The sequence below is a fragment of the Takifugu flavidus genome, chromosome 1 (assembly GCF_003711565.1).
Source record: "Takifugu flavidus isolate HTHZ2018 chromosome 1, ASM371156v2, whole genome shotgun sequence".
Taxonomy (NCBI): domain Eukaryota; kingdom Metazoa; phylum Chordata; class Actinopteri; order Tetraodontiformes; family Tetraodontidae; genus Takifugu; species Takifugu flavidus.
The window spans coordinates 11,517,937-11,527,672 of NC_079520.1; the positions used below are offsets into that span (position 1 = coordinate 11,517,937).

General features: G+C 41.4%; 2 protein-coding genes across 4 annotated transcripts; one reads left to right on the forward strand and one right to left on the reverse strand.

Moving 5' to 3' along the window:
• The first annotated feature begins 16 nt into the window (after positions 1-16).
• si:ch73-390b10.2 (Golgi pH regulator) lies at positions 17-4,345 on the forward strand. Its single transcript, XM_057041123.1, has 14 exons — positions 17-272; positions 878-937; positions 1,059-1,162; positions 1,278-1,384; positions 1,472-1,573; positions 1,695-1,815; positions 1,925-2,005; positions 2,086-2,195; positions 2,291-2,379; positions 2,738-2,830; positions 3,140-3,235; positions 3,469-3,558; positions 3,629-3,694; positions 3,771-4,345. The coding sequence occupies exons 1-14, from the start codon at positions 231-233 to the stop codon at positions 3,975-3,977; spliced, it is 1,368 nt and encodes a 455-aa protein (XP_056897103.1). The 5' UTR covers positions 17-230; the 3' UTR covers positions 3,978-4,345.
• pdzk1 (PDZ domain containing 1) lies at positions 4,342-8,614 on the reverse strand. Of its 3 annotated transcripts, none has more exons than XM_057041113.1 (8): positions 8,537-8,614; positions 7,223-7,432; positions 6,633-6,849; positions 5,865-6,197; positions 5,583-5,779; positions 5,280-5,504; positions 4,903-5,217; positions 4,342-4,702 (listed from the first exon to the last, which is right to left on the reverse strand). In XM_057041113.1, exons 2-8 carry the CDS (start codon positions 7,427-7,429, stop codon positions 4,658-4,660), a joined length of 1,539 nt encoding a protein of 512 aa, XP_056897093.1. In that variant the 5' UTR covers positions 7,430-7,432; positions 8,537-8,614; the 3' UTR covers positions 4,342-4,657. The 3 variants fall into 3 exon arrangements, with proteins under 3 accessions (XP_056897093.1, XP_056897078.1, XP_056897084.1); XM_057041098.1 differs by having other exon boundaries at positions 8,493-8,605; XM_057041104.1 differs by lacking the exon at positions 8,537-8,614 and adding an exon at positions 8,497-8,520.
• Positions 8,615-9,736: the final 1,122 nt, after the last annotated feature.

A 9,736-nucleotide genomic window follows, 5' to 3' on the forward strand; every position in this document is an offset into this window, starting at 1 on the left:
AACTTTGCGACGGATATATGTTATCGGACGCATATTGATTATGTGAGTGGGAAACGTTGATATTGACAGTTGAACAGCAAATTCTGCCAAAATGAGTCCATTATAGCAGCATAAAAACATTTCGTACGCTTTCCATCCATTTCCTGATCTATTTAAAATTTGTTGAAGGGGCTGCAGCTCTTGCTGCACTTACTCAGTATTTTTAAAAATAAGACTTTAAGACCTACGTCATGTCGTTTTTTGTGGACTCAGTCATCATGTTCACCTCACAGGTAATACGTTTGTAAATCTTACTCATTTTATATTTTGTTAATCTGTCACAGATTACAGGTTCTTGTTAATTAAATCAGTTTATGAATGTCACCACATTCTGGTGCATCTCAGTTTTAAACGTCGTATTGCGTTATTAAGGTTGATTTTGCTTTATACATTTAATTGTGGTGTTTAGGTCAGAGAGTCAATGCAGTCGCATTTTCCCCCTAAAGTTCAGTAATTCAAAATATACGAATGTATTCAATAATTAAAATATATCCTTAAGCAAAATAATAGTAACCAATACTAATGTCTTTTGCTATTGTCAGCCAATATTTTACTGACTTGTTTCTCATACACCTTTATTAATCAAGTGTGGTGTTCGTGTTTAAACTGTGAAAACGTGCATGTTGTCAGCCAAAATAAATGACTACTTTTGCAGAGGTTTGCATGTGAGGAAACGAGAAGACTAGTATTAGATACAACTAGTCGATGTGCATAAATATATTTTACATCTTACTGTCTGTATATTTGGGTTTTTCTAGTCTCATATTAGCATTAACTTAAAACGGTATCAATATAAATTCTTCTTTCTTTGAAATAATCTTAACTTACTCCAACACAGGTGCTGTTTTTTGGATTTGGCTGGTTATTCTTTATGCGGCAGCTGTTTAAAGATTATGAGGTATGGTGTCATTGCAGGAGATTTCTTTAAATGATCTAAATGATTTCTTGTGATTTCAGTAGCTCCTAGAGAAGAAGTTTCTCTGTGCTAACGGTCTTGACTTTTGTGTGTTTGTTAATAGGTGCGGCAGTACATTGTCCAAGTGGTTTTTTCTGTCACATTTGCATTTTCATGTACTATGTTTGAGCTTATAATCTTTGAGATTCTTGGTGCCTTAAGTAGTAGGTAAGTGTGTTTTCTGCAGAGTACACTTTAAAATGTGAAATTGTACTTTTTGGAGTTATTGTTTGCATGTATTTATTAAAGATGAGAGTTTCTAATCCTTGTATCTTTGCTACAGTTCCAGGTATTTCCACTGGAAACTCAATTTGTACGTGATACTGCTTGTGCTTATTTTTGTGGTGCCTTTTTATATTGGCTACTTTGTTGTCAGCAACATACGCCTGTGTAAGTGCAGCTAAGTGAGTGTAGAAAAAACCCTACAAATGAGAAATGCTCTTTTACAAATGTGACACTTGTTTTGTGTATTTCTAGTGCATCGTCAGAGGCTTCTCTTTGCTTGTATGGTTTGGTTTACTTTCATGTATTTCTTCTGGAAATTGGGAGACCCATTTCCCATCCTGAGCCCTAAACATGGTAATTATGCACACTTCTCTCCCTTTGTGCCCAAATTCTTTTTTAAATTGCATTAATGTATAAAGAACAATGTCATAAACACCAGTGTTTGTTTTCAATCTTGGGTTATTTCTTTCTTCAGGCATCCTGTCCATTGAGCAGCTGATCAGTCGTGTCGGTGTGATCGGAGTCACACTCATGGCTTTATTGTCTGGGTTTGGTGCTGTCAACTGTCCATACACGTACATGTCCTATTTCCTCAGGTAAGCTGTCCTCTATCCACTTCTGCTTATGCATCAGTTTATTTAGTGCCTCCCTCTTGTTGCTTGATGCCTACGTCTTCCTATACTAAGCTCTGTGCATATTGTACAGAAATGTCACAGACAGTGACATTCTTGCCCTGGAGAGACGCCTCCTCCAGACTATGGACATGATTGTCAGCAAGAAGAAACGGTAGGTTTAAAAAAAAAAAAGGATTCATTTATTGGCGGGAAAATCAATGTTTGTCCATAACTTTAGATCTCTGTGTTTAGGATTGCAATGACACGGAGGCAGATGTACCAGCGAGGGGAAGACCAGAACAAGCAGACGGGCTTCTGGGGCATGATCAAGAGCGTTACTTCCACACAAACAGGCAGCGAGAGTATCCTGAATGCTGTTTAACACCTTGGTCACTGGTTTTGATTCCAATACATTATGTGTAGAATAGGTTGTCAAGCCTTAATTTCATCATACCAGACCTTTCTCTGATTCAGCAGGAGGTCGATGCTCTAGAGGAACTCAGTCGACAGCTTTTTCTTGAGACTGTTGACTTGCAGGCCACCAAGGTGACACAACCACATGAGACACACGGGCCTCTTTTGTCATTCTTCTAAATGTAAATTATATAGCTTAATATTAGCTTGCAACTGAAATAGGCATCTTATCCTCTGCAGTATCATGGCATCTCTTCCACTGTTTTAATAGGTATTTTTCAGCGCACCTAATAAATGTATTTACTGTTGTTAGTTCTGAAATTATCCCATAATATAGTCAGTTCAAGCACAGTAGTCCCACAACATGAGTCTCTCTAATGTTCCTAGTTTTCACATTTTTCTGGAGTTCATACTTTTAATATTGTAAATATATGTTTTGCATGCATATTTTAGATACCAGTTTAATTAGTCCAACTTGTGCTTCTTTTAGGAGCGAATCGAGTACTCAAAGACATTCCAAGGCAAATACTTCAACTTCCTCGGCTACTTCTTTTCCATCTATTGTGTTTGGAAAATTTTCATGGTGAGAATGTTTGATGACCTCTGCACTGTCTCTGTGCTTCCTATTCCCTTATATATCCAGTGTTGAGTCCAAAGGGCCTGTTGCCCAATGATTTTATGGTTTAAGAGACAGTTTTACACGTTGATGCTTCACAGAAATCTTCTCAGCTCTGAATAACTGATATATTAATAAATCATCAGGTAATGAATTATTCAAAAATGTCTGCAGAGATTACCGTTGTCTTCAGGAGTCAGGACCTCTTTAACATGAACAATGATAGTAATCTGCTGATGGTGTTTACTTGGCAACTGCTCTCGTCTCTTTCTTCAGGCCACAATAAACATTGTGTTTGATCGAGTGGGGAAAACGGACCCAGTGACGAGGGGTATTGAAATCACAGTGAACTACCTGGGCATCCAGTTTGATGTGAGACCCACACACACTTTCCATCCGTCACGTGTCCTGACGCCCTGCTGTAAAGATAATCGTTGTCGAGTTATCTCCTCTTTTCCTCCTTCCTCAGCAGTAAACTTTGTTGTAATAGCTTTATAAACACTTCTCCCCTTTATTTCATTGTGTTTTCAGCCTTCACATGTCAAAATAAAATGAGCTCCTATGTCCCCTTTCACCTCAGTCCTTTTTTTTTCTCCACGTATCAGGTAAAGTTCTGGTCCCAGCACATCTCCTTCATACTGGTGGGAATCATAATTGTTACCTCCATTCGTGGCTTACTTATTACTCTCACAAAGGTAAAACATTGTTGAAATGACTCTGTCAGTCATACCAGTTTTCAAAACAGTGCTTGTCCTTTGTTTTTAGTTCTTCTATGCAATATCAAGCAGCAAATCCTCCAATGTAATTGTGCTGGTCCTTGCTCAGATCATGGTGAGTATGTTGCTTTGCACTGTTCTCATCTTGAAACCTGTGGACAACAGAAGAAGCAAAGCCTTTCCTCTTTCAGGGGATGTATTTCGTGTCCTCTGTGCTGCTGATGCGTATGAGCATGCCTCTGGAATATCGCTCCATAGTCACAGAGGTCCTGGGGGAGCTCCAGTTCAACTTCTACCACCGATGGTTTGATGTCATCTTCCTGGTTAGCGCCCTGTCCAGCATCCTCTTCCTCTATCTTGCTCACAAGCAGGCCCCAGAGAAGCACATGAGCCTCTGATTTCCTACTGGATTGTTTGAATTTTAAGGAGATCCCAAACTCTTGTAGTACACATAAATGCACTACATATGTGGACTGCCTCTTCCTGAATCAGGAATAGTTTAATGTTGGATCCAAGATATGAGAAACTCACGAGGAATAGACTTTAAAATAAAATATGTCAAATCAATCAGTTCAGAAAGCAAATGAATGTTATGTTGCAAATGATCTGCTTTCTCTCTATTTGTGTTGTTCCTTTTTCCACACTGGAGCTGCCAAACGCAGCGAGTCCTGGTTCTGACTTTCATTGAGGTGTAAACTAACAGTATGAAGGCCACGATATCATTTTGATGTAACTTAATAATAATAATAAAGAAATGCCTCCTTTGTAGAGCGTATGTATTTATTTGCATTCATGGAAACTGTCATTCATCATTTATTTGCTTTTTTGTTAATTTAAAAATGAAAGCAACAAATAAAAAAACAGTTTTAGCATGGAGACAAATTCAGGAAAGGTCATAAAGGTCAAAGCTTTGGACATTTGTTTATGTTTGTAAATAACAGAAGCATTCATGGACACACTGGTAATCTCTAAATGATCACTCGGACAGTTGTACAGTCAAAATATTAATCTGTTCTGAACACAGGATTCTGTTTAGCTGTGACTGATGTTGACAAGCGTGAGCAGGTTGGAGGTCCGGTTACAATTTCTCATCAAGACTGTCTTCAGATGAAGACGATGAGGTCTGGAAGAGAGGACACACGAAGGCAACAGGTCAGGGATCGTACACGAAGAAAATCATCAGTGAGGGACATGAAACTGGGCAATCAGGCGAAGTAGCAGAAAGCAAAGCCAGACTTGTCCAACGTGGAATAAAGAGAGTAAGTACTGAAATGGGCACCAATATTTAGGCTAAATGTGTAAAACTGGAATGAAGTCACGCACCCTCTCTCTGGCTGCTTCAGTGGGGGTTTCAGGCCTGGAGTTGTCCTTGTGCCTCTCGTCTCTGTTGGTTTCTGTGGACTGGACCTGGACCTCAGGACACTCTCCTAGCAGCTGGCTTGTAATGTTCACTCCGTTGGCTTTGAGCTGGTTATAAACGCTCTTTGTAGCCACCAGCATCTCCAGAGAGTTTCCGCTCAGGTGGATCATTTCTACCACCTCACCGTGGCTTCTCTTCTCCACGTTTATTCCATTGATCTCCACCAGGATGTCCCCGTCTTTTATACCTGCCACATCAGCTGCTCTGTCCTTCACCACCTGTCAAAAAGACCCGCAGAGTTTAAAACTGCCATTGGGAGTACAGTTGTAATCATCCTTACCTCACTGAGGAAGTGTCCATCTTTCCCTTCTATGCCATTTAGGTGAAAACCAAAGCTCCCTGAGCTCTTCTGCATCCTGCACAGTTTTGGCTTGAGCTCTTCTCTCCTCTCTGGTTCTGGAGTGGATGGTTGGGCATGTGTAGGTAAGTACAGGGCCTCTGAGTAACTGGGAGGTAAGCTGGGATCATTCAGAGTATCAAGGAAGAGCAGAGGGGGCACGTTTCCCTGTGAGAGACAGAAGGGCATCGTTATAAAGGAGGCCTTCGCTTCACATTCAGGATATCCTGCAGCGCCGCCACTCACCAGCTTATACATTTTGTCTGTGAATTTGTCCATGACTAGGAAGCAGCAGCTTTGGCCACTCTGCCTGATCAAGTCCACGACCTGGTCATGGGTCCAGCTGTCCACCTCCTTGCCATTAACAGCGACCAGCCTGTCCATTTCCTTCAATCCTGAACTTTGTGCTGGGCTGTTGATTTCAATATCTTTGATAAAGTGTCCTGCAAATCACATGCAAGCCATCAGCTCCCCGCTGACTCTTCACAATAACAGGGAATTCTAGTTACCGTGCAATTGTGGCCCTACCGTCTTTGTTCTGCTCATAACTGAGTGAGAATCCGAAGCCCGTCGGCCCCTTGCTTAGGTCCGCCACCCGTGGCTTGTGTGGGAGATGCTTGATGGAGGCTAGCCAAACCCCTATTGTCTTGGATTTGTTCTTGTAGTACTCATCTGTCTTCGCATCAACCACCAGGAACATCAAACTGCTGCCAGCCTTCTTCATCTTCTCCACTACCTGACTGTGTGACAAGCCTTCAATGTTCTCCCCGTTAAGCTCCACCAGCCTGTCATCGTTGCTGAGGCCGGCATTGTGAGCCACACTTCCCGGGACCACCAGTTTGATGAACATACCTGGATTGCCTATAGAGAAGACAATGCAGAAGTTGTGAAGAAGAAGAGGAAGATTTTCATTGACATCAGAACTCCAGATATCTAAAAATGGATGAATAAAACCCTTTTTTTTCTCTCCAAATGAAGCAGGGTGTACTAAACCATTATTGAGCAATTCTCCTTTTTTATTCTGAGCATGACGTACGTTATACAAAATGACTAAATCCTTAACTAGACCAGACTAGATTAACTTTAGTAAAGACCCCGACAGACCAGCTAAAGTTGTTACAGGACATGAGATGAAGCCACTGAGAAAGTTGACTCAAGAGAGCTGACTTTTGTCATAATTTTAAATGATAATAAATGTGCAATGCTTCAACATTAAGATGTGCTTTATTCATCCCCATGGGGAAATTGAATTATGCATGTGGATGTTGCTACCGTTGGTGCACCTCTGCTACTCACCTTCGGTTGAGGAGAGAGAGAACCCGAAGCCTGATCTGGAATTCACCAGGTAGCAGAGTTTGGCTTTGGGAACAGCTGCCCCCACTTTGTTGTTTTCAGCTGGTGTTTTCTGAGGGTTGGCCAAGTCAACTCCCTGAGCTTTGGCTTGTTTGTACGACTCTTCATCCAGGACATAAAATATGACCGATGTTCCGCTGCTTGTCACCATGTCCACCACCTGCCCCCCCACCGCAAAGTAAGATATGATGAGGTCAGTTCACTCTGAGTAATACAGCAGTATTGCTTTTTGAATAAAGTCAAACATCAGATGGACAAACTCATTTAACCAGTGTTTTAAGGTTGGTATGGAGAGTTTAACTTAGCTACAAGATAACAAGATGATGTCAAGACAAAGCTGTAACTGCGTGTTGTATCTGCAGGGGCCTGAACACATGCGTTTGTCATCAGTGTGCAGCGTTTTACTGTAGTTGTTTCTTTTATGCTGCAGTTTCTGGCTCAGCAGGTCTGGTGGGTTGTGATTTCCCCCTTTTAGTGATTTCATTCCTGGTCCAATGAATAATAACAGGGATTGTACAGGAATTGTTGCTTACCTCACCGTGAGGCATCTCGTCAACAAACGTGCCATTGACGCGCAGAAGTCGGTCTCCATCTTTCAAACCAGCCAGTTCAGCCGGGCCTCCCATTTCCAGGCAGCGGATCAGGTGACCCTCCTCGCCGTGCTCCGACCTCAGGTAGAAGCCGAACGTTTGGCCCGGCTTCTTGTTAAGGGAGATCACTTTAGGCCTGAATCCAGACATGTCCTGAGATTGGAGGGAGTTCAGATGGTTTTAATATCGATCGTTGTCACGCTTCTCTCCAAATAATGTAATTAAGACGATACTCCCAATGCCCGCCTTATGATAAGGAGTTATGATAAGGTTTTTAAAAAAAGTCTTCTCAAAACCCTAAAGAAGTTGCACACATTAACCTTTAAAATGCGTCTCCTGCCACCTTCACCTCTCCAACACAGATATTTCATATGAGAAACTGGAAGAACACATGAAAAGATATTCTTCCTGGTCAGCAGAGACAGTTAATGGTTAGCAGGACCAGCTGACTGTGCTGACGGCTAAGTTTTATAAGGAGGGCCTGGACTTTGATTATTACTGTAAATCTGTCGTGTTAGGGAGGGAGCTGTCCACACACACAGTGCACTACAGGTAGAAAGATGATTCTCACCCATTGAGGGGTCATTTATATGAAACATTTGTCTGTTTTCTTAACACAGATGCTCTCGTGCCATTCAAACCAAAGGCAGATTTCCTAATCTAATACATCCGTTTGTCGTCCTCACAGGTGCCACGTCTCTAGTGGAATTCACACTAATTTCATCAACTTGCTTTTTAGTGAAGGCAGAAGAGATCTGAAGTTTCAATTATAGTCCTTATATTCTAGTCAGGAGTCAAACATTCCAACATACAGTAAATCAACAGCTGTACATATCATTCACTTCATTTTAAACTTTGTTACTTCAATAATGTATTAATATTGTGTAGTTTTTTAGCTGTTGCTAGAATGATCACTCTTGTCATCAGATTCAACAACAGAAAAAATCATTTATTTTTATATATTTCTATAAAACACCCTAACAAATGCCACAACCCTACAGGTCATCAGCATTTCCAAACGTTGGTACTAACAATAGCTGCTAAATCATCATCTATACTCTTCTATAAGCCTCCTGGACCATTTGGTGATAGCAAACAATCCCAAAACCTCAGGAATTCCTTGCTAGGAATGTTTACCCTTGAACAATGCAGATCCACCAAGTACGACAGTGTTCACTGTTAATTTGAAGTTACCCTTTATAAATAGCCTCACCTGCCTCTTTCTGCTTGGGTTCCCAGACAGAAGAAGAAACTCACCTGTCACAGTTTCTATTGTAGCTCCAACCTTTCCGGCCCCTCATGCTTTCCCTCCTCCTCCTCCTCCTCCTCCCTCCTTCCTCCTGCTGCTGACAGGACTTTAACAGAGCAAAGGTGAGTCTGAAGGCTGCGTTATCCAACAACGATCTGTTATATTGGCCCCGTGCAATGTGACCCAAGAAAAAAACAAATACCAGAAAATTGTGTGTCGCTGCACAGTTCAGACATCCTGCATCCTAAAAACCAATAGAATAGGGACAAACATAAGCAACCCCCCCAAATTCAAACCAATGGGTAGCTTTTATGACAGCAATCACTCAGGTGAAGATGAGCATGCGTGTGTGTATTCATTCATGCTTAATCAGTTCGATATCTGGATCCAAGCCTCCATCTCTCTCCTTCAAAATTATTTTTAGTGACTTAACTTATAAACTGAACAGCAACTGTTAGCGGCCTCGACAAATGATCCGTTTCAGAGAGGTGGGGTATAATTTGGCTGATCTGATAAGTGTGGGAGAGTCTTTGGTAATAAAGAGATTATGAAGTGCTCAGCCTGTGGTGGGGCAAAGGTGGGAGAAATTGAGATGAAACAAATCTGGAAGGTGTAAAGGGTAAAAGTTAATTCATTACTGGTGTCCAGAGGGAGGCACAGTTGCATAACTACACACACACACACAAACTTTCAAAGGCATAATGCATTACCCAGCTCCTCATCTAACACTAACCATCCTAACTAAACCCCCAATCCTGACCCTAACCCGAACCGAAACCCAATCCTAACCTCAACATTAAACCCATGTGTTAACCCTTAAACGGTCCTTTGAAGTTATCAAGACCAGTCAAAATGTCCTCACTTTGCTAGCATGTACAAACACACACACACACACACACACACACACACCACACACACACACACACACACACACACACACACACACACACACACACACACAAGCAACAACAGTGTTTTCAATTGAAGAAATTAATTCACATCTTCCACAATCAGTCAATCAATTTTACTTCATTTTATTAAATATTCAGGGTAAAAAAATGTCTCAGTCTGAGTGAAGAAGAGTCACGACGGGTTTCCAAACATGCTGTTGCCATCTGGCGGACTGTTGCCCTTAGATGCTAAGGAATAGAGAGGAATCAAGTGTCCTGGGTTTTAATTTGGATTTTATACACTTGACATTACTATTA